This window comes from Herpailurus yagouaroundi, unplaced genomic scaffold, assembly GCF_014898765.1.
Source record: "Herpailurus yagouaroundi ecotype Mexico unplaced genomic scaffold, PumYag 196, whole genome shotgun sequence".
Lineage (NCBI taxonomy): Eukaryota > Metazoa > Chordata > Mammalia > Carnivora > Felidae > Herpailurus > Herpailurus yagouaroundi.
The window spans coordinates 11,098,869-11,124,380 of record NW_024412427.1 but is presented as its reverse complement, the minus strand read 5'-3'; the positions used below and the strand labels follow the sequence as shown (position 1 = coordinate 11,124,380).

General features: G+C 42.0%; 1 protein-coding gene across 2 annotated transcripts in view; it reads right to left on the bottom strand.

Annotated features, from left to right (window-relative positions):
• Positions 1 to 25,512, bottom strand: part of PIGU (phosphatidylinositol glycan anchor biosynthesis class U) — an 83,425-nt gene that overhangs the window by 18,638 nt on the left and 39,275 nt on the right. For both annotated transcript variants that reach the window (XM_040447275.1, XM_040447276.1), the window contains 4 exons: positions 14,880 to 14,977; positions 7,767 to 7,921; positions 5,761 to 5,904; positions 2,952 to 3,076 (listed from right to left, as the gene is read on the bottom strand). In XM_040447275.1, coding sequence (XP_040303209.1) covers positions 2,952 to 3,076; positions 5,761 to 5,904; positions 7,767 to 7,921; positions 14,880 to 14,977 — 522 coding nt within the window. The remainder of the gene's footprint in view (positions 1 to 2,951; positions 3,077 to 5,760; positions 5,905 to 7,766; positions 7,922 to 14,879; positions 14,978 to 25,512) is intronic.

Genomic DNA, 25,512 nt, shown 5'->3' with positions numbered 1-25,512 from the left:
ACTCACAGACTTCTCAGTCTCCACTCATGGGTCCAAAGGACTAGGCTGGAGATGCTCTTGGCTGAATGTAATGACTCACAGCTGTCATGACCCAAACAGATACCCTGAGCATGAATATTCTCTGCCACAGTTGCTGGCCACTGGGGGCAGGGGGCTGTGGGGGGGCGGGGGTGGTGGCAGAGGGCAGCCCACATTCTGTGCAGAGTCTTCAGTCAAGCTGAACTGTAAACTATTCGCCCAGACAGCCAGCAACAGCATCTATTAGATCATCTAGGTTTCTGGGAACCCCATCCTTAATTTCTCTGCGTCAACCCCGGAGGGCATAAAATAGCTTATTTCAAGCTTTGAAAAGTATGTTCATTCCAATGACCCTGAATGACTCTACCAATTCTGAAGCTTTGATCACGGAATTATGTAGGAAATCCCTCCTGCATGATTCTTACTAATGGTAACTGCAGTGCTATTTATATACATTATTTCTCAAACTTAAAACACCCCTGGAAGATATTCTCCCCATTTTACAGATTAAAAACCGAGTGACTCAGAAAGGTTAGATGAATTTCCTAAAAAGAGTGAGTTGGTAATGGGAAAGCCAGGATCCAGATTCAAGTCTTTCTGGCTCCAGACTGTGTTCAGCAATATGGGATGAAATATTTTAAAAAAAATTTTTTTGAATGTTTATTTTTGAGAGAGAGAGAGAGAGAGAGAGAGAGAGCGAGCATGAGCAGGGGAGGGGCAGAGAGAGAGGGAGACACAGAATCCAAACCACGCTCCAGGCTCTGAGCTATCAGCACAGAGCCCGATGTGGGGCTCGAACTCACAAGCCTTGAGAACATGACCTGAACCAAAGTCGGACGGATGCTCAACCAACTAAGCCACACAGGCACCCCGGGATGAAAGATTATTAAGGGCAAGAGACAGCTAAGAAAAAAATGACTCTACTTCTGAGGAAAGAGGATCAATGTCCCCAAGACCCACACTGTCACAAACTGGGGCACGTCCACATGTTTGGTGGCCTCATGATTTGTCACTGGCCACTCTGCTGGGGGGCGGGGGCACCAGACTGACTCTGAGCCTGCTGGACTGGGTGATTCTTATCTGTGCAATGAGGATGTCATAGGCAGAAAATGCCACTTACTCCTCCCAATCAGGCAGGACTGGCCACTGCCCCACAGGCCACCACCTGCAAGAGCAGTGTGCCTTGCCCGCCCACTCTGCTGTTTACCTTAGCTCAGAGGCCCAGTCTTACAGGTAGGTTTCCTTCTGGCAGCTGGTCAGTTTCACTTCCTGGTTGACACCCAGGCATCCCCAAACAATAACAAAGATTTCCTTCCTCTGAAGCCTGTCCTCCCCAAGTTCACTCTTGATACCTGGCTGTGCACTCACTGCAGGCAAGGAAAATTCCATAGCTCCCTTCCCATTTTAGATTAGAGAATCGAGTATTGGGCACTGACACTGCCTGTTTATTACAGGTCTTAAAAACTCATCCAAAAACATGTGCTGAGTTGTGTGGGTCAGGTCTGATCCTGGGTGCTGGGGACACAGAGGTGAGTGAATCATAAGTCTGCCCCCAGGGAGCCCACAAACACTGAAGAGAATCCATGCAGAGGGCTAAAAGCCCAACTGAGGAAAATACTGGCAGCCTCGGAAGCATAACTAGCCCACTGTATGCCATCTTCTGAGGGGGGACATGGTTAGAGCTGCAGGGGTCTTCAGAGCAGACAGATGTCCAGTGTTCTATAAACATTTAGGTGCAATGCTGGGAAATGGTTCAAAGACCAAGGTCTAGTGTTCCACTGTCCAATGCAGTAGCTTCCAGCCATGTGTGACTTTTTATTTTTTATTTTATTTTAAAAAAAAATTTTTTTTTCAACGTTTATTTTTGGGACAGAGAGAGACAGAGCATGAACGGGGGAGGGGCAGAGAGAGAGGGAGACACAGAATCGGAAACAGGCTCCAGGCTCTGAGCCATCAGCCCAGAGCCTGACACGGGGCTCGAACTCACGGACCGCGAGATCGTGACCTGGCTGAAGTCGGACGCTTAACCGACTGCGCCACCCAGGCGCCCCTGTGTGACTTTTTAAATGTAACTACATTTCAGTTAAAAATTCAGTTTCTCTACAAGCTCCTGGCTGGCTCAGTCATTAGAGCTTGAAACTCTTGATCTCAGAGCTGTGAGTTTGAGCTCTACACACTGAGATTATTTAAAAAATAATAATAAAATAAAATCTTCAGGGGCACCTGGGTAGCTCAGTTCGTTAAGCGTCTGACTTTGGCTCAGGTCACGATCTCATGGTTCGTGAGTTTGAGCCCCACGTCAGGCTCTGTGCTGATACCTCAGAGCCTGGAGCATTCTTCAGATTCTGTGTCTCCCTCTCTCTCTGCTCCTCCCTTGCTCACACTTGCTCTCTCTCAAAAATGAACATTTTTTTTTAAATAAATTCTTCAAAAAAAATTCAGTTTCTTAGTCATACTAGTGGCTATCCTATTGTACTGTGCAGATATAGAACATTTCCATCACCACAGAAAATCCTACTGGATAGCACTAGCTACAGGCTCACAGCAAGCCCTTCCACTTACCTGTCATATAATCTTGAACAAGTGGCTCTACCTTTCTGTACCTCAGTTTTTTTTTTAATCTGCAAAATGGTGTTATTTTTCCCTCCAAGACTGGTGTGAAGATAAAATGACCTAATGCATGTAACACTCCTAAAACCACAGTGGCCAGGTAGGTACTAAGTGACCAAAATATGGTAGTTATTTTTATTACCATAACTAGTCTGTAGTACCCAGCAGGCGGACACTGCCTCGTGTCATTCCCTCTCTCCCAGTGCTGCCAGCACACCAGATGCCAGGCAAATGCCTATCAATCTCTTTTTCCGTGTCTGTCTTATCCAGGGACCAGGCTGACACAAATCTGCCACCACAGGGTTAGAGGCGGGAGTACTCACATCTGTAGAGATGGTTCCACACAGGGAAGAAGGCCATGTAGAGGGCCACGTCCCCCACTGTTGGGTAGGACTTGAAGATGGAGATGATGGCAATCTGAATGAACATGAAGAAGACAGGGTGCTCCCTGGGGTGGGGTGGGGCAGGCAGAGAGGGAGAGATCAGTCAGGGACCAGGCACACCCAAGACTCCTGACCCCATCCCTCAAACCCCAAAATACTCTCAAGTGGACTTCAGGTAGGGGCTGGCTCTGCTACCCAGAAGACATGGGACCAGACCAAGCAGCAAAGCAGAAAATTGCAAGGACACAGAGTTGCCCAGAGGTGGTGAGGAGGGCCCAGCAAACACTAGAGCAACAGCCCATTGCCCCCCACACCCGAGTTCTGAGCCTTCCCCGGCAAGAGTCACTGAGGAAGAAAACAAATGAAGTCAGCTTCATTACTGGGCTTTCATAGCTGCTGTCAGAGTAATCAGGCAGCCTCCCTTGCCAGAGGCCCCTCTGACACCCAGACCCCAGGGCAGGAAGTGCCTCCTTGCTGATGCTCTTTTTCTCTGACAGTAAGGCCAGTGGAGTCTACACACACTTAGCTATGATGAGCTCCTTTCCAGAAAGAGAAGTGAGAGCTGCAGGCAGCTTTTCAGCGCTTTTGGGCTGGAACTGGAGTTTTGTTACCTTAAACAACAATAACAGCTAGCATTTCCTAAACCCTCATGCTGTGACAAGTTCCGTCCTAGGCCCTCTCCTTGTGCTGTCACATGGGATCCTCACTATACCTCCCCTACTCCTTGAGGTAGGCAATATCATCACCCATACTTTGCAGATGAGGAAAGAGGTTCAGATAAGGTAGGTGAGTTAGTAAGCGGTGGAACTGTTTATCTCCAGAACTCCTGAGCAGCACCAAGACTGTTCTCCTGAGTGCCTAGCGTGATCACAGCTCTGGTCAGGAAGGGTGGGGACAGAGCTCAATCTCCAGTGGTCCTCCGAGGGCTGACCAAGTGCTACAAGGAAGCCAACAGAGAGGCCAGATCTACACCCTCCCCAGCTGTACCTAAACAACATGCATGTGGCCTACTTCTGCACACTACCTGGATGCCCAGCTCATAAAGGCTTTCTTCAGAGATTAATGGCAGTTATGTCTTGCAGGTCAAAGGTCAGGGTGACTCAATGGGTGTAAGTCTGAGATGTGGAGACAAACATGTACACGCCCCAAACACTCCAGCAGTTTTACACAACACATGTTTCAGACTCAGCCTGGCAAGTTTCAGTGCTATAGGCTCTCGAAGAGTCCAGCTAGCCCAGTGAGCATCTTCCTAAAAACAATCCAAATCACTGGCTGTGGGCATTTTAGGTAGCTGGTAAGAGCTGCATGAAGAGCTTAATGGCCTATGAAAAGGCCAGTGAAAATCCAGTGACAAGAAACATGGAGACTAGAATCTCCTGCAATACTGTCTGGGGAGAGTTGGTCAGAAGGGCCCTGTTCCCACAAAGCTAGCACTGGAAGCAAACACTGCAGGGGCTGGAGAGTCAGTGGAGCTTCAGATCCAGCCACAGGAAGGCAGCAGTGGAGAAAGTCACTTCATATAGTCTGTCCCCACAACCCTGAGGCCCTGGCCTGGGGTGGGTGGAGGTGGGGGGGGGGTGTCACGTGACGGTGCTGCTGTAGTCTACCCAGAAGCACCTGTGGCCTTTCACATGCAGACAATGAAAGGTGCTACAGAGTGAGGAAAGGTGTTCCAGGCTCCCAGCTTCTCTCAGCCCAGGGGCTAGGCCTGACCAGATCAAGGGCAGAGACTGGGTGTGACAGATAGCTGGGGAGCTTGGCTGGGCAAGGCTGCCAGAGTTCCAGAGACTGCCAGGCCAAGGAAAGTTTTCTGTCAGATGCCAGGCCAAGGCTGTCATGGGAAGGAGGCATGAGCTCTGAGCTTTTACAGAATGGGAACCATGTGCATTGGTACACTGGCCATGAAGACTGGCAGGAAGGTTAGAACAGAGAACTCAGGCTCTTTAAATTTAAACCAAACTCTCTTCTAGGTTCCCTGGACTATCAATGCATATCTGTATGCTTCAGTGCCTCTTTTCCCTGCTCTGGTAATAGAACATTTTCCAGGGACTACTACAAGTGATCTCTCTCAGGAGTTTGGCATGGTGCCAGGGGATGAGTCTAGATGTTGGAGACAAACTTTGGTCCGAATCTCAGCTCCACTACTTACTAGCTGTGTGACTCTGGGAAAATCACTCCACTTCTCTGAATGTCCATTTCCTCAACTATAAAATGGGCGTAATGATAATAAAATGATGCCTACTTCCAAGAGATGCCAGAAGGGTTAGGTATAAATACATTTCAGAAAACCTAAAAAGGGCTGGGATGGAGCCAGGCTCAATACATGTTAATTTTCTTATGCTGCAGAAGAGACAAGTCTTAAAGGAACTTGATCAGAAGATTAAACAGAGCTGTAGGTGGCCAACCTCCCAACTAACACATCCTGAGTATCCATTGTCACTGGGCTAGATGCACTTTTTCTAAAGACCCTTTATAACTCCAAACCCTTCCTGTATCCAAAATAGCAAGTGGGTTCAGTAGCACTGTGGGCTCAAAGTGAAGCTAGGGGAACTATCAGGGTGCTCCCTGCAGCCTGCACTCATGTGTGACTCAATTGCTGGCTATGGCTACTGGCACCTGAGGCCATTAAAGGTAGGGTTCCCTGGAGAAAGATGGCATAAATGTGAGAGAGGATACTCCTAGTTTGAAAGGTGCCTGTAAGACTACAAATGGCTCTGCAGACAAAGAAACAGCAGGTCCAACCACTTACTTTAGCTTTATGGCTAAGGGAATGGTGTAGAAGAAGACGTTGATCTGAAACACACATACAAAGAAGAGGCTGAAGTGCTCAAACATCTCCGCGAAGAAGTACCAAAAAAGACCGATGTTTGGAGTGAGATCTGGAACAGAAAGTCTGGAATGAAGAAAACAAAGAGGGAGAAAAAAAGAGAGCCAAATTTTAAATGGTCTGCCTTGACCTGGTTTTCTCCTAAAGAATTTGGTCACTACTGGGCAGCCAAAGATGACTTTGTCCCCACAGTTATCAGGATGTGAGGGGCCCTACAGGCACCCTGGATATAGGTAATTAATAAAAACAAGAGGCAGAGAAACAGAGAATGATAACCCATAACAAATATCAACTAAACCAAATTCTGGCATGCATCAAAGATCTGAAATGAGGCAGGATTTGGGCTAGAAGTCAAAAGACCAGCCCCTCTTTTACTGCCTAAAATATATATATTTAAATTTAGGAGATACCCAGGATATACAAGAGAGGAATGGGTTTTAAACAGACAGTATCTATTTGGGGCATTCCAAAGACTTGCCCAGAGGAGCGAGCTCAAAGATCCTGCTGCTCCCCATTCTTGCTCCACATCCTGACAACAGGAACCAGAGACTGAGTGCCTGACACTGCAGTGACTTCTGGAGTCTTAAGGAAGCACTGGCAGGTTCCAGCTAGGATCCCAGATCTCATTTGAGAAATAAGGGTTTCACTGGAAAACTTTTGTCTAGTTCTATTAGATAAAGATTGGTTGCAAATCTGGCTCTTCTAAAAATTTACATTATATGTCTTATTTTCAAAAACACAGAATTGGAACTGATGTCAATTCACGATTTTAAAAGGGCAGTAAGTGGAGCATGAAGAAGGAAGAAATAGGCAATGGCTCATGGTCAGAGTGCACTGACCAAGGCCTCCACCCAGAGCAATTCTTTGCCTCCTGCTGTGACTACATTTCCTTTTCTGTGAAATGAGGTAAAGAACACAATCCTGTGGGCCAGCAAAAACCAGGAAAAGCTTTTCACTGGCATTACAAACTCTTACTTAAAGCTCAGCATGAAGAGCTACAAGTTATGCATAGCCAGGATTTAACACAAATTAGCAGTCCAGAATTCCAAAGGGGAGTCTGCCCCTCCAGATCCCCTCCCCACCCTGACAGATTTAACTGTCTATCACCTCAATGGGCTGTGAGGTCCCTGAGGCTTGAGCAGCGACCTTCCTGTCCTCCTCAGCATACCACACAAAGAGTACTGGGAAACGTCTGCAGAATTCATATTCCATTTTTATTTTCTCTAAAAGTTTGACACGTGGGAGGTGGCTTTATTTTAAAACTGTCAGAGACCCTCTTGCAGTAGAGGAATGTATCCATTCCTGTTTAGGACTGAGCCAAACCCTTCCAGGCAGAGGCTGGTAGTTGCTTCAGATGTTCCTAGAGAGTGCTCTTTAATCTCACAGGATCAAAGGTACGCACTAGACCTGTGGTTCTCAAAGTCTGCTCTTCCCTGGACCAGCAGCATCAGCATCACCTGAAAACTTGTTAGAAATGTAAATTCTTGGGGCGCCTGGGTGGCGCAGTCGGTTGAGCGTCCGACTTCAGCCAGGTCACGATCTTGCGGTCCGTGAGCTCGAGCCCCGCGTCGGGCTCTGGGCTGATGGCTCAGAGCCTGGAGCCTGTTTCCGATTCTGTGTCTCCCTCTCTCTCTGCCCCTCCCCCGTTCATGCTCTGTCTCTCTCTGTCCCAAAAATAAATAAACGTTGAAAAAAAAAAAAAGAACTGTAAATTCTTGGTTCCTATCCCAAATTTACTTAATCAAAACCTCTAGGGGTGGGGCCCAGAAATCTGGGTGTTAATAAGCCCTGCAGGTGTTTCTGGTGCACACTGAAGTTTAAGGACCCCTGTATCTTGATGCTCCCTGTGGTTGTGCACCCTCTGATTCCACCTGGAGTTGTGAAAAACAAATTAGCTTCCAGAGTTTTCTAATGAAGTCATTACTTACATGAAGCCATATACTGCAGGGATGAAGTCCCAGGAGCTGAGAAGGAAGAAGGAGAGGCAAATGATTACCACTAGGCTTCCCACGTACATCATGGCATACTCCCAAGAGAAGATCCAGAAAGCTTTGCTCTTCACTTTCACAGGTATATACTGCCGCTAGGAGAGAGGGCAAAATGGTACATTTAGGGATGTCAAGGACAGAAAGAAGTTATCAGCTTAAACTTCAAGATCCCTTCTGCAAAGCACAGGACACAGAAAAATGGAAAATCAAAGGGCTGAAAAGGATTTCCTTGTGTTAAACCCTAACCAAAAGAAAACAAGTTTAATTATACTATTACCAGATAAAATAAACTTTGATGTAAAAAGTATTACAGAAATTAAGATGTTTCATAATGATAAAAGGTGCAGTTCATCAGAAAGATGTAACAGCTTTAAACCTGTATGTACCTAATAACACAGTCTCAAATATATAAAACAAACATGGACAGGGCTACAAAGGAAAAATGGACATAACCATCATCAGTAGATAACTGATAGATCACAGAGACAACAATCAGGAACCAAGTAGGAAATATGAATAACACATTTTCTTTTTAAAGGTTTAAAAAAGTTTATTTATTTATTGGGCTGGGCGGGGGGAGGGAAGGTGCAGAGAGAAAGAGAATCCCAAGTAGGCTTCACTGCAGCACTGAGCCTGACACAGGGCTCAATCCCACAAACCATGAGATCATGACCTGAGCCAATTCAAGGGTTGGACACTTAACCAACTGAGCCACCCAGGCGCCCCTGAAGAGCACACTTTTAAGAAATTTGTAACTTCTTTGAGAATGAGTCAGGGAAAAAAAAAAAAAAAAAAAAAAGAAAAGAAAAAAATCTGTATATCCAGATAGATACAGAAAATGTGGCAAAATGGTAACTGGGTAATCTAAATAAAAGGTACTTATTATACTAGTCTTTCAACTTTTCTAAAGCATGGAAAAATTAGGGAAAAACTAATTCAAGAAGAAACAAAATTTGAATGGTCCTATAAGCATTTAAGAAACTGAATTAGTAATGAAAAATTTTCCCATAAAGAGTAGGCCCTAAGCAAAATAAGTCAGGCAGAGAAAGACAAATACCATATGATTTTACTCATATGTGGAATTTAAGAAACAAAACAGATGAACACAGGGAAAGGAAAGGAAAAATAAAACAAGGTAAAAACAGAGGGAGGCAAACCATGAGAGACCCTCAACTATAGAGAACAAACTGAGGGTTGCTGGAGGGAAACTGGGTGAGGTGATGGGCTAAATGGGTGATGGGCATTAAGGAGGGCACTTGTGATGAACACTGGGTGTTATATGTAAGTGATGAATCACTAAATTCTACTCCTGAAACCAATACTGCACTATATGATAATTAACTTGAATTTAAATAAAAACTTGGAAGGAAAAAAAAAAAAAAAAGAGCAGGCCCAGCCAGTTTTACAGGAAAGTTCTACCAACATTCAAGGTGATTCTAATCTTACATTAATTCTTTCACAGCAAATATCATAAACTTGATACCAAAACCATTTACCAACACGAATACAAAAATACTAAATGAAGTATTACCTAATATATTCAGCAATATATGATAAAATTGGGTTATAACTAGGTTGGACATATTCAAAAATCAAGGTTAATGCAACGTAAGAAAAGCTATTAATATATGTATCACAAACAGTTTAAAAGTAAATCATATTACTCAGCCATCAAAAAGAATGAAGTCTTGCCATATGCAATGACGTGAATGGATCTAGAGTGTATTATGCTAAGCAAAATAAGTGAGTCAGAGAAAGACAAATACCATATGATTTCACTCATGTGTGGAATTTAAGAAATAAAACAAGATGAACATAGGGGAAGGAAGAAAAAAGAGGCGGGAGGCAAACCATAAGAGACTCCTTTTTTTTTTTTTTTTAATGTTTATTTATTTTTGAGACAGAGAGAGACAGAGCATGAGCGAGGGAGAGGCAGAGAGAGGAGACAGAATCTGAAGCAGGCTCCAGATGTCAGCACAGAGCCCGATAAGAGGCTCCAACTCACGAGCCATGAGATCATGACCTGAGCCAAAGTTGGATGCTTAAATGAGCCACCGAGGCGCCCCAAGAGACTCTTAACTACAGAGAACAAACTAAGGGTTGCTGGAGGAGAGGTGGGTGGGGGATAGGCTAAATGGATGATGGGTATTAAGGAGGGTACTTGTTGTGATGAGCACTGGTGTTTCATGTATGTGATGAATCACTAAATTCTACTCCTGAAATCAATATTATACTACATGTTTTTTTTTTCAACATTTTTATTTATTTTTGGGACAGAGAGAGACAGAGCATGAACGGGGGAGGGGCAGAGAGAGAGGGAGACACAGAATCATAAACAGGCTCCAGGCTCTGAGCCATCAACCCAGAGCCCGACGCGGGGCTCGAACTCACGGACCGCGAGATCGTGACCTGGCTGAAGTCGGACGCTTAACCGACTGCACCACCCAGGCGCCCCTATACTATATGTTAACTAACTAGATTTAAATAAAAATTTGAAACATAAAAAAATTCATTAATTCAATGCAATAATGCAATCCCAGTAAAAATGCCAACAAGCTATTTTATGGAATTATACAAGATTAAAGTTTATATGGAAATATAAACATGCAAGGAATGAAGTACTAATACATGCCACAACAGAGATGAACCTTGAAAACATCATGCTAAGTGAAATAAATCAGTCACAAAAGACCACATATTGTATGATTCTATTTATATGAAATGTCCAGGACAGCATACAAAGGCAAAAAGCGGAATACTGGTTGCTTAGAGCTAGAGGGGAAAGGGGAACTGGGGAAAAACAGAGAGTGACTTAATGGGCATAGGGTTTCTTTCTGGGTTATAAAAATGTTGTAGAATTGATTGTGGTAATGGCTGCACAACTCTGTGAATACACTAAAAATCACTGAATTGTATACTTTAAATAGGTCAATTGTTTGCTATGTAAACTATACCTTGATAAACAATAAAAACTGTTAAAAGAAAAACACCATAAATAAGTCAAAAGACAAATGAAAAACTAGAAGAAAATATTTGCAGACAAAGGGTTAATAATACTTCTAATATATAAAGGATTCTTCAAAATGAAGAGAAAATAGATCAAAATGCAACAGAAAAATGAGCAGAAAAAATGAATAGACAATCCACAAATATGAAAAAATGTTCAAACTCACTCATATTTTAAAAAATGCAAATTAAAACAACACTGAGATACCATTTCTCAGAATCAGACTGGCAAAGATATTTTAATGTGACAACACATTCTATTAGCAAGGCTGTGGAAAAATAGGCAATGTCATACATTCTTATGTCATACATAAGAATAAAAAATTATACAATCCTTATGGAGGGAAATTTAAAAAGACCTAAAAAAAAAAAAAAAAAACTACATATATACTTACCTTTGGATCCAGTAATTCTATTTCTAGAAATCTACCTTGAAGATATCCCTCCAACAACACAAAAATACATATATGCAAGGTTACTCATTAAAGCATTAACTATGATAGCAAAATACTGGAAACGATCTAAATTCCCATACAAAGGAGAAAAGTTGAAGAAACTATGGTACGTCCATACAATGAAGTCCTATGCTGCTGTAAAAAAGATCTCTATGTATCAATATACAGTGACTTCCAGGAAATAATAGTAAAAAAAGCAAAGCACAAAAGAGTACCTAGAGTATGCTATCCTTCATATGCGAAAGAAGGAAATACACGTGTCTGCTCATTTGTGCAAAGAAATACAAGAAGGATAAACCAGAAACTAAAACCAGTTACTTGGGGTGACAGAGGAAGAAGGAAAAAGAAAAGAACAAGATAGCAGGGATGAGGGCAGGGTAATACTTCTCTGAATATGTTTTTTGTATAGCTGATTCTTAGAACCACAGCAATATTTCTTAGTCTCTTCACATACCCCCCCCCAAAAAACCAAAAAACTAAAATCGACCAAGGTGTAGGGGAAATCCAAAATTAATACAAGCAGTAATAAATGAGCCTAACTATATGTCAAATTAATAAGATACCTACATTGAAGGGTTACATGGGAGAAGAAAACTAACCTGAGTGACTTTGAGAAATAGTAACCTGACAGAATTCTGTAATGCTAAAGACAAAAAGAACTACACATACGTGTTATAATCAAGTCAGTAGATATATTTCTTTTTTTAAAAAAGATTTATTTATTTATTTAAGTAATCTCTACATCCAAAGTGGGGCTCGAACTCATCACTCCAAGATCAAGAGTTACATGCTCCACCGACAGAGCCAGCCAGGCGACCCAGTACATATATTTCTGACCTGGGTATTTCTCACAGAAATTATAGAACCACTTTATGTTGATTTTAGAACTGAACATATTAGCAAATATACTGCAGATAATGAAAGTTGGGCTTCCAACCATTAGAGAAAAATTATACACAAGGAAAAGGGACAGACTAAAGTGAACCCTTTGGTGTCAGACTGGACTCACTGGTATCAGTGTAAACAGGTATCAGTATGAAGAGATAAGGAGAAAAAGAATTACAGACGTAGGGGCGGGGTTAGTATACATACATGTATTTCACAGCTGTCTGTTAGAAGCAATGCCGCCCAGATAACAATAAGCAGACCTATAATCCTCGGTTTCTCAATAACTTTCACCAATAAAAGCAACCAAGAGTCCTTGAAGAATTGATTCCAGGGCTGGAGCAGGGAAAATACAAGATGAACCTGGAACATCTTGTGACACCAGAAAGAAAGGAAAGAAAGGCTCAAGAAGACAAGGCTAGTCAAAAAGCCAATCTAAAAGAGCCCCCAATGGTCAAAGCTAGAAAAATTGTAGCAAAAAGCTAGTATTAGTATTAGTATTAGATTTTTCTTTTTTGAGGTGAAATTCACACACCACATGTTTAACTATTTTAAAGTATGCAATTCAGGTTCTTCAACAGTTGCCTTGAAAGAAGTCTGAGGTGGATGAAGGCTAGCTCCCACTCTACAATCTTGCTGCAAAGAAAACAAGTTCCAGACCAGATTCTGGCATACTTAACATTTATTAAACAAATATTCACTAGCAAGCAAGCACAGAGCAGTTCACACAAATCATTCTAGAAGGTCCATTAGTTGTTTCAATCACAGATTGTAAAAAAAGATTCACTGGGGCACCTAGGTGGCTCAGTTGGTTGAGTATCCAACTTTTGATTTTGGCTCCAGTCATGATCCCAGGGCTGTGGAATTGAGCCCACATGGTTGTATCCATTTCTCCTAGTGCTCAGACTTTCTAAAGAATGAACTGTAAGTATGAAGTAATAAAGGAAACGCAAACAGCATACTATTATGTGGAAAAATTCTTGGATTCAACAAGAATCTAGAAAGAGAATAAAGCAAAATAACTTCACAGTGCAATGATACATCTATTAGACTAGCAACCATAACTCAAATTTGAAAAGCCAGTGCTGGCAGCCTGGGAGGAAATGTTTCGCTATACTTTATTTTATTTTATTGTTTTTAAAGATTTTATTTTCAAGTAATCTCTACATGCAACATGGGGCTCAAACTTCCAACCTCAAGATCAAGAGTTGAATGCTCTACCAACTGAGCCAGCCAGGCGCCCGTGGTTCACTCTAGACACTTTTGGTGGTACTACAAATGGGCTCAAGCTTTTTGGTGAATACTCTGGTCTTGCATAATAAGGACTAAGAAAATTCTCACACCTTTGGGTCCAATGAGTCACCTGGAGTTACATACTTTAAGGAAATAACTTAAAAAAAACTAACTTTCTATACTATTTATATCAATGACAACCAGGGCATATCTCAAATTCCCTAAACAGGATGAAGACCAAGCTAATCATGAATCACTGTGTACATCAAGACAAAGACATATTATGAAGTCACTTAAAATGACAAGCATATAGCCTATTCCAATAAATGGAGGTATACACTCAGTTTTAGCAACAGTGCTTTTTTTTTTTAAGTTGACTTATTTATTTTGAGAGAGAGAGGGTGTGGAGCAGAAAGAGAGGAGGAGAGAGAATCCCAAGCAGGCTTTGCACCATCAGCACAGAGCCCAATATGGGGCTCAAACTCATGAACCATAAGATCATCATGACTTGAGCTGAAATCAAGAATAGGACACTTAACTGACTGAGCCACCTAGGCACCCCAGAAACAGTGTTTATAATTGAGAACAAAAGCTCTGAAATCATATATTTCTTGGTTTGAATTGTGGCACTGTCCTCTGTACACTTTCAAGAAATGTTTCTCTTCTAAAAATGGATTTGGACCATGCAGGACCTGAAAATGGTTACTTGCTCTTGAGGAAATATGTGTATTCTCATTGGTGTGGAAAAGGCAGACAGTCAGAGGGCAAGTTCTTGCATCAGGATGCTTGAGTTCATATCTCAGCACTGTCACTTGCTGGCCATGTCACCTTAGGCAAGTAACTATGCCGGTCAATATTCCAGCTGCAATTCATGGATGTATTATGGCTAATAATAGACTAATACATGGCTAACACTATGACCTACATCAAAAGTTCTTATGAGGTTGAAATGAAATGATGCCTGCAGAGTGCTCAGTATAGTGTCAGACATAGTAAGTTCTCAGTAAATGTCAGCAATCTGTATTCTTCAATTAATATTTATTGATCACTCACCATGGTCCCAGGATTGCATTACGTACACCCACAACGTTTAATTCCTACAAGAACTTTACATGATGAGTGCTGTTATACAGAAAAGTTTTTTAAAAATGAGCTTAGAGAGGGGTCTATGAATATTAGATGAGAGAAGGAAAATGCAAGATGGTTGGTAGATTCCAACTACACACACATAAAATGAAATACACTTAAACATTTGCAATGTTATGCATAATTAGAACTTAATGGTCACTACGCCCATTTTGCTTAAAGTTAGTCAAGTTTCTTTGTTTGTGTTTTCAACTAGAAGCAAGTACATGTGAGACAGGGACCCGGTCCCATTGCCTTTATTGAGCCATGCCCTTCATTGCCCCAGGCAGTGACTGGGCCATGTATTAAATGTCACTTGAGTGTTGGCTTCTGACCAGCAAGTGCTTACCTGGAGGAGATAGAGGAGTCCTGGAACAAACAAGGTGAGTGGGTACAGAGACTGGTATGTTGCTAAGGCAAGAAAAATAGCACTGAGGAAGGCACTACCTGTAAAAGGAAAAAAAAAAAAGAAAGAAAAAAGAAAGAAATAATCCAGCTTTATCAATCAGGATTAGACTCAGCAAGTCCCAAAAGCAAGAAACTTTCTGTAACTGGTCAAATAAGCTCTTGTCAAATATCTCCTGGTGCACAAGGTGCTATGCAAACTCACAGATTGATTTCCCATGAAAGGAAACTAAGAACTCAAAACCATTTACCTTTAGCAACCTGAGACCCCTCAAGTATGTTTCCTGTAAAATTTTCAGACTGAATAAAGGGATCAAGTCTATTAATATCTATGTCCAATTTAACTTATCAACTAAGTCCACAATTATTGCTTAAGCAATTCAGAGCTATGAAACCTATCCCTATTTTACAATACCCTTTCCTTATGGACTATCTTCAGGTCATGTGTTTACCATTAAAGTATATTAATTTTTATTAATAATTTCCCCATTTCCTACATAAAATGGCCCACTATGGAATTATTAAACATGATGTTACAACAAATTTGCAATGACATGGAAAGATATTTATAACATCCTATTAATTGAAAGTTATAAAAAAGAAAACATGCAGGGTATGCCTGAGTGGCTCAGTCAGTTACGTGCCTGACCCTTGATTTTGACTCAGGTCATGATCTCTCAATTCATGGGTTCAAGCCCTGTGTCAGGCTCTGCATGAATAGCACGGGGCCTGATTGGGATTCTCTCTCTCCCTCTCTCTCTGCCCCTCCCTTGTATGCACTCTCTCTCTCAAAATAAATAAATAAACTTAAAAAAAAAAAAACAACACATGCATAAGTAAATTAAAAAAAAAAAAAAGACTAAAAGACAAGGCCCAAAGTTCACAGTGGTTTTTTTTCTCAGTGGTTGGATTACTAATTTTTTTTTTATTTTTGCTTCTCTGTATTTTCTAAGTGTTCTTTTTTTGAAATTTTTTTAATGTTTCATTTATTTTTGAGAGATAGAGACAGAACATGAGTGGGGGAGGGGCAGAGAGAGAGGGAGACACAGAATCTGTCAGCACAGAGCCCAACGTGGGGCTCAAACCCGTGAACTGTGAGATCATGAGCTGAGCCGTAGTTGGACACTTAACCTACTGAGCCACCCAGGCATCCCTCTAAGTCTTCTATAATGAACATCCTTTGTTTATGTCATAAGAAAAAACTGATTTCTTTTTTAAAAAACCAAATAGCTATTCTCTTTCAGATGTTTTAGACAACAGAGTACCCTAAAACCAAAGCTAGAGAACACAAATTAGCAACAGAGGTTTCAGAGTGGCCCAGAAATCAGTAGAGTGATTGACAGTTCAAGGCTGTTATCTTGTGATGATAATGTTTCATAACTGACAGGTCTTGTGGTCACTCTCATTAGTGTGGGTCAACTGTTTACCGGAAATAAGATATCCTCTCAATGGTGTTTCATTAAAGAAGTAACCAGTAACTCCACTCAGTTTTACCCTCTCCCAACCCAGCTCCAGAAACAAACAGAAGGACATGATCCATAGGATTTTTTGCCCACCAAAGTAGTCTATTTCCTTGATCTAAGAGCCACCTTGGAAGAGGAGGGTTACAAATGTGACTACAGGAGAGTGAGTGGAGAGAAGAGAACTCTGAGGGCTTCATACCTCAAACCAAAGAAACTCATCAGCTAGGAACAATTCCTGGTTGAAAGAAAGTGGAAGGAAGGCAGAAAAAGGAGGAAGCTGGAAATAAAAGACCGACAGAATTCTAAGGGCTGGGCTGTTTTGCATTGCTGATCAGTGCCAGGTATGATGTCCTGTGTCCAGGGTGCTTGTAAACATGACTGAGCAGGGACAGGATCATGCCCAGCCAAGCTGTGCCACCAGCAGAGGCCCCCACATTCCCGCTGAGCCACAGACACCTAGAACCAGAACCAGGTCAATTCTGAGATAGGGAGATGGCAGTGGTGGAGAAGGGGCTGTTCTGGAGTCTGACAGCTAAGCTGGGCTCAAGATTCCCTGACTTGGCCAAAATCTGAATGACATTGTGTGGAAAACCAGCTAAGGGAGGAAAAAAAAATGGAAAGAACTTTTAAATTTAACATGACTTTCTATAGAGACTGGGGTGCAAGAGAAACAGGCTCTTACCAGAGGAGGGAGGCTAATGCTCCAACTCCATCCATTCTTATAAAAGTGGTGAAAACAAACATGTGACTTTCACCCCTCTCTCTCCCAGAAGACACCAGGGAGTGAAATAAACACAGTCATCTCCTGTCCTAATTGCCTGAGCTCAGTAATTACTTGTCTGGAGCAGCCGACTATCTATAAGGGCCAATAGAGAAGAAAGCGCTCATAGCATTATAGAATGGACTCATGAGTTTCAGAGACTTGCTCCCTGGATTGGGAAGAAGCACTCTTCCTTCCTTAGACGAAATCAATAGTCAGGAAAAATCTGTTCCTTCTACTATTCTCTACCAGTGAGTGGCAGCAACATCTCCTTGCTTACTGCAGTGACCCTTCACCCCTCCACGCCCACACTCCTTCTACCAGTCATGTCCTGTTGATCGACCCCTGGAACATCCACCACTGCAGTTCCTGCTCTCATCATCTGCTGCCACACGTTTTCAGCAGCCTCTTCCTTCTCCCCAGTGGTCTCCCCAATCTCCTCCCATGTAATCCTCCAGAGAAGTACCAGAAGGATCCTTCTAAAACAGATTAGATTGTGACAGGCCTCTCTTTAAACATTTCTGATGATTCTGTTTCATCTACTGGATTAAATCCAAACTCCAACGGCAAACAAGGTCCTTCACTATCTGGGTCTTATTTTATTTCTCCAGCTTTACCACCTCTCACTGTTCTCCTACACCCACCCCATCCTCCAGCTACTCTGGACCATTCCCTAATTTCTGAAACACCATGCCTTTTCATTCCTGTGTCTGTTCTCAGCCTATTCCTTCTGCCCAAGCTATCCTTCCCTGCCCTCCTTCTAGTGCAGACCCATTCCCAGTGGACAATTAAAATGTCACTTTCTCTAATGAGGCCTAAGCAGAGATGATAACAATAGTGATTACAGCTAACAGTGGTCACTTACTAGGTGTCAGGCACCTCTCCTCTGTATTCAGAACAGTGCTGAACTCAAACAACAACAACAACAACAACAACAACAACAACAACAACAACAACATAAAAGCCTTCAGTAAACATCACAATAACCTTGTGAAAGCTCTGTTTTCACAGGTAAAGAAATCAAGATACAGAAACAGAAGGTTAAGTAACATTATCATTTTAAGTAACAAAACCACTCAGATGATTCCAGTGTCCATTCTCTAAATTCATTCAATACCCTCATTCAATACTGATACCGTCTTTATAATAATTTGCTAATGTTGTTCTCTCTCCCCATTTGTCTATGAGTTTCTCAAGGGCAATAAACCCCTCTTCACTTTGAATCTCCAACACCTAGCACAGTGCCTGGCACACCTGATGAATGAATGAATGAGTATCATTCAGTGACACATATGAATCCCTTTGAAAATCCAAGCACATTAAAGAAAACCAATGTTTCTTGTTTATTGAGATATAACTGACATATAACATTGTATAAGTTTTAGGTGTACAGCATAATGATTTGATACTTGTATATATTGCTAAACGAGCACCCCTATAAGTCTAGTTGAAACCAATGTTCTTGAGGAAGGAGAACTTAGGAAGTGTAAAACACAGGTAATGAAACGTGGGCAAAGCACAAAAGAAATCTGACACTTGAGAACAACAGAGGCTACTGAATAGAAGTTGAGGACTTGGGGAAGGAGGCTGGGCACAGAGAATGCTCTCTGTGGAGTAAACTATTAGATGGTGGAGACCTGTGGTCCGGGGGCAGAAACATGGCATTACAACAGTCAGGAGCCTAATGTGTGGGATGCTGGGGCAGGTGTGGATGGGGCAAATACATAGTCTGAACAAAAGTGAGGGGGAGTATGAAGACACACAAGAGACTCAGGACTGATGTGTTTTGAAAAAAGCTAGAAGGGGCATGGTGGGTGGATTAGGAAAGCAGAAGGATGATGATATGTACTTGGGGCAAGGTCAGGAAAGATGAAGAAAAGTAAAAGGTGGGGTGCCTGGCTGGCTCAGTCAGTAGAGCATACATTTTTTTTTTTAAGCTCATTTATTTATTTTGAGAGAGAGGGAGAGAATGAGCAGGGGAGGGGCAGAAAGAAAAAATCCCAAGCAGGCTCTGAGCTGTCAGCACAGAGCCCAACGTGGGGCTTGGTCCCATGAACCATGAAATCATGACCTGAGTTGAAATCAAAATGGGATGCTTAACTGACTGAACCACCCAGGTGCTCCAGAGCATGCAATTCTTAATCTCAGGGTAGTGAGTTCAAGCTCCATGCTGAGTGTTGAACCTACTAAAAGAGGAAAGAAAGAAAAGAAAAAAAAAAAAAGAAAAGAAGGAAGGAAGGAAGGAAGGAAGGAAGGAAGGAAGGAAGGAGAAAGAGAAAGAGGAAAGAAAGAAAGAAAGAAAGAAAGAAAGAAAGAAAGAAAGAAAGAAAAGAAAGAAAGAAAAAGAAAGAAAGAAAAAGGTGACTTCAAGTATTTTAGACAAACTATTCAATATGCAAACATTTTGGAGTGCCTGCTCTATGCCAAGCCTGTGCTGGGTGCCAGGGAAACTGGCAACTGAGACAGTCTCTGTCCTTGTGGAAATCCCAGTAACCAGTGGCAAAATATGGAGGGAGAAAAGTATGAAGCTAGCCCATCAGGGGAATGACACCTAAGTTTTGAACAATGTTTAGGTAAGGCCCAGCAGTCCAAGGGAACAGCATGTGCACAGGCAGGAGGGCGACAGATGACAGAAGGGTGCACTGAGCATGGATGGGACTGTCATTAGCCTGATGGGCAAAAACAGGGTGAGAGTTGGGAGGAATGTCTGGAAGAGGGCACAAAAGGGGCTCTTATGGATGTTGGTAATATTGTTTCTTTTTTTTTTTTTAATGTTTATTTATTTATGAGAGAGAGAGAGAGAGAGAGTGACAGAGAAAATTTCAAGGAGGCTCCACCCTGTCAGTGCAGAGCCCGATGTGGAGCTGGAACCCATGAAACCACAAGATCATGACCTGAGCCAAAATCAAGAGTTGGATATTCAACCGACTGAACCAGCCAGGCGCCCCAACATTCTGTTTCTTTCTTTTTTCTTTTAATGTTTATTTATTTTTGAGAGAGAGAGAGACAGACAGAGTGTGAGCGGGGGAGGGGCAGAGAGAAAGGGAGACACAGAATTGGGAGCAGGCTCCAGGCTCTGAGCTGTCAGTACAGAGCCCAATGCAGGGCTCGAACCCACGAACTGCGAGATCATGACCTAAGCCTAAGTTGAATGCTTAACTGAGCCACCCAGGTCCCCCGCAACACTGTTTCTTAAAAAAAAATTTTTTTTAATGTTTATTTATTTTTAAGAGTGAGAGAGACAGAGCGTGAGTGGGGGAGGGGCAGAGAGTGAGAGAGAGAGAGAGAGAGAGAGAGAGAGAGAGAGAGAGAGAGAATCTGAAGCAGGCTCCAGGCTCTGAGCTGAAAGCAACAAGCCCAACATGGGGCTCGAACTCACAAACTGTGAGATCATGACCTGAGCCAAAGTCAGACACTTAACTGACTGAGCCGCCCAGGCGCCCCCAACATTCTGTTTCTTAATTGGAGTGTGGATTATTCATCATTTTGTGAGAATTCATGGAACTGCACACTAATGATTTATGCACTTTTTGTATTTATGTTATACTTCAATAAACAGTTAATCTACAAAGTCTCAGCAAGCAGGTAGGTAGGGGTCAGATGACAGCAGACTTAGATTGCACAATCACCCCAAAGCATCCAGCTACAGGCCTAGACATGACATTTCACATAACGTCTGAAACTGCAGCCTGATCTGGACAAGACCTAGGGTATCTTGTTCATCTAACCAGGAGGAACTATTCCAAGAGGACTATGAGTTTTGCCAAAAAAAGATAATCTACTGTTTTTCTGCTGGTACAGCTCAGATACTAGGTTTTCTGTCCCAGCCCTAGTCTCTGGGCTTAGGATGGGAGTATTAAAGTAAATCAGTCAAATGTTCATGTACACTGGCTACAGTATTCAGGGAATTTCATTACCTACCCATCTAGCTTTGAGTATGTTTTCCAACTCTCTACCTGTGTCAGGGTGGGGGACAAGACAAGCCTTGGCAAGACGTGGGGTAACAATGCCTCCAGGGACTGCATCTTGAAGCAATCTGGGCCTGGATAGGTAGCAGAGCTACAGGATAGCACAGGAATGTAGACAGGGTGGGGCTCTGGGGGCTGGTTCAAGATACAGACTACAAGTGGAATGAGCAGAGAGGGGTCATGGACAGTGACCTATACCAGGACAGGCAGTGGGACAGACTGAAATGTGGTGAAAAGGTCCCCTGGGACATCTTCCCTCAGAAGAGGAAATTGCACTAGGGCCTAACCAACAAGCAAGACTGCTGGGAAGGAGGAGCCGATGCTGGGGCCTGGTCTGCTATACCAAATTCGTTGCCAAGCACTCTTTTAATGGGGCAGGCTGTCTCGGAGTAGTCCATCCACATCAGTGATGATAATAATTTATTGAGCACATTCTCCTGCTATAACTGCAAGCAGTTTACACATATTAAGTTATTTAGTCCCTCCAATAACTCTATGAAGTGGGTACTACTACTATTCCCATTTTATAGAAAAGGATACTGAAGGACAGAAAGGTTGTTTGCCCAGGGTCACAAAACAAGTGAATAATAATAACAGGATTTGAAACCAGACAGTCTCATTCCAAACCCCACTCGCTTTAACTGCATCACTAGGTTACTTTCTTGATCTCAATCCACACCCGTATCATAAAAATCATAATAAGCCAAGCAACTATTTGTTGAATGGGCTCTGCTAAGGCAGTATGCTAAGTGTTTTATATTTCTTGCTTATTCTTCCGCTTATCTATGAGGCAGACATTATCTATATGATCAAACTGAAGCTCTTGAAGCTTTGTGATTTGCCCAAGGCTACAGAACTGGTAACTAGAAACTAGCAGTTTTTGAAACTGCGTTGATCTGACACAAACAAAACAAAACGAAACAAACAAAAAACCCAGACTGCTTTATCCTAGGGTCCTGTCCTCTAGGACTTTCTTCATGGGCAGAGCTTTACCCTAGAGGGACCCCATATGGATGGGTTCAGGACTAAGGATCATCACTCTCCAACTGTTCTTCCAGGGCTGAGCTCCAGGAAGAGAATCTCTCATTTAAACCTCCAAGTTCTCCCCAGAAGGCTCAGGGAGTCCCTGTCAATCCTGAGGGATCTTTTAAAAAAGAGGATATTATAAAGAGTAGCAACCAGCATCATCATTCACTGAGCTCTTAGTACATCCCCCATCCCATGCTATATTTGACATGCACCATTTCATTCATTCTTTACATTTGCTCTACGCCAGGAACTGTTTCAATTCCCATGCTACAGATAAGAAAATTGAGGCCCAGAACAGTTCACTGACTTGGTCAAGGTGGCACAGCCAGGAAGTGGAGGAGCTGGAAATAGCTACCAGATCGGTCTGCCATCAGATCAGCCTGAGCTCTTAATCACCAAGCACTACCTCTGATAGTACTGATCCTTCTTTTTCCTCCAGAAGCGAGTCCTGTCACACACACCTCTTTTGGTGGGACAAGGAGAGCTGGAAGGGTCCTTGGGCTGCAAACCTCAGGAATTCCTAGTTTGAAACATCTCAGGACTACCTATTAACATCTGTTTTTATTTCCTTTTTAAAGCCCAATAAAGACTACTTCACAGGGATGGAATATTTTAATTAGCTCACTGAAACGCAGGGTAGCCCTTGACCAACAGCCCCAACCTTTGAAATGAAACCCAGACTGCTCCACTAAAATAACATCAACCCTGCCCTTAGGCCTGCTTGCTAGCCAACACCCCAAAAAGGACGTTGTAATACAATGGCTGGGCCCTGTCCTGGCCTGTAGCTCTCGATGTGTCCCAGCTAACCCTGGACTGTCACAAAGGAGGCCAGAGGAGAGCAAGTAGGAGAAGGGGACAGAGCCAATGAGGCCACTCTGTTCTGTGGGACACTAGCTCCATGGAAGTCTGGGAAGAGAGTTGCCAAGTTTTCTTCCACTGTCCCTAACTTCTTTTTTTTTTTTTTTTAATTCTATTTTTTACAATTTACATCCAAATTAGTTAGCATAGTGCAACAATGATTTCAGGAGTAGATTCCCTAATGCCCCTTACCCATGTAGCCCATCCCCCCTCCCACACCCCCTCCAGCAACCCTCTGTTCGTTCTCCACATTTATGAGTCTCTTATGCTTTGTCCCCCTCCCTGATTTTATATTATTTTTGTTTCCCTTCCCTTATGTTCATTTGTTTTGTCTCTTAAAGTCCTCATATGAGTAAAGTCATATGATTTTTGTTTTTCTCTAATTTCACTTAGCATAATACCCTCCAGTTCCATCCACGTAGTTGCAAATGGCAAGATTTCATTCTTTTTGATTATGTAATTTCATTCTTTTTGATTGCCGAATAATCCTCCATTGTATATATATATACCATATCTTCTTTATCCATTCATCCATCGATGGACATTTGGGCTCTTTCCATATTTTGGCTATTGTGGATAGTGCTGCTATAAACATGGGGTTGCATGTGTCCCTCGAAACAGCACACCTGTATCCCTTGGATAAATACCTAGTAGTGCAATTGCTGGGTTGTAGGGTAGTTCTATTTTTAGTCTTTTGAGGAACCTCCATACTGTTTTCCAGAGTGGCTGCATCAGCTTGCATTCCCACACTGTCCCTAACTTCTTATCAGTCAGGTAAAATTAATTTTAATTATGTGCTCACTGAAGAAACTTTGGGGAAAAAAAAACAGGTATGAAAAGGAAATAGAAACATGAGCTTACTCTCCAGAAACAAGCATCACTCTTTTGGAAACTATTTTTGTTGTTGTTTTAACATAGTTGAGATTATATTTTATTAAAATATATAATCTTGTGGGGCGCCTGGGTGGCTCAGTTGGTTAAGCGTCCGACTTCGGCTCAGGTCATGATCTCACAGTTTGTGAGCTGGAGCCCTGCATCAGGCTTTGTGCTGACAGCTCACAGCCTGGAGCCTGGTTCAGATTCTGTGTCTCCCTCTCTCTCTCTGCCCCTCCCCAGCTCGCACTCTCTCTCAAAAATAATAAATATTAAAAATTTTTTAAATATACAATTTTGTATTCTGCCTTAAAAAATAAGTATTCTCACACAATCTACAATTATTTTTAAGCACCATGTGCATGGCCAAACTGTATGGGATTGAACTACATGGGTAAACCATGTTTTATGTAGCCATTTCTCTATCTTGAAGTATTTTCCATTTTTTCCAGTCATTATAAATCATCCTGCATTAATGACTTTGTATCATAAAGCTTTACCTGTATTTCTGCATTGCTTTCAGATAGGTTCTCATAAGCAGAATAAATCAAAAGTACAAAAATTTTAAGACTACTGCCAAACTGTTTCCCAAGAGGCCTGTACTAATTTCTAAGTCAATTTGCCATGTGGGAGAATGTCTATTTGATAGCACCTTTGTCAGCACTGAGAATTATCTTCTGAAATCTTTGCCAGTTTGAAAGGGGGAAAAAAATAAGCCTGTGTTATTTCAATTTGCTTTTATTAATTATCTATGGACTTCAGTATTTTTCCATATTTTTTAGTCATTTATATTCCTTTTTTGTGAATTATCCTGTTTTCTTCTCTAAATGAAATTCCTTTTCTAATTTCATTAAAATTTAATTACGTGGTGCAAATGTGCAATGTAGAAAAGTGACTTACAGATTTTACAAGTGAACCAACTTTACTGTATATTCTGTTAGTAGAGATTATTAATACACTCAAAGAGTTAGGATGGGTCAGAGACCCAACTAAAATAGAATTCTTTGAATATTTTAACAGATTTTAACAGACTATTATTTGTGATGGCCTCTGTGTATAGCTGCCAACAATGGAAGAGGTCTGGTACTCCATGACGAACATACTAAGAAATGGAAGAGGAGGTGGGTGGGCTGATGAAAGACTTTTACATCTCATTTTATACATTTGAATTTCTTTTATTCTTTTTTAAAATCTTTTTAATGTTTATTTATTTTTTAAGGAGAGAGAGAAAGAGCATGAGCAGGGGAGGGGCAGAGAGAGAGGGAGACACAGAATCCTAAATGGGCTCCAGGCTCTGAGCTGTCACCACAGAGCCCAACACGGGGCTTGAACTCACAAATCATGAGATCATGACCTGAGCTGAAGTCAGATGCTTAACTAACTGAGCCACCCAGGCACCTCCAATGAATTTCTTTTATTCTTACCAAGTACTTCAACTACTTAGGTGAACTACTAAAATTAAAACAAAACAAAACAAAAAAACCCAAAAACAAACAAACAAAAACTAAATTTAGATTCAAAGAAACTGACAAATATGTGACCAACACTACAAAATTCACATGAAATAAGTGATAAGAGTAAAACAAAATTGTGTGTATAACATTATAAAAATGTCTGTGAATTCAT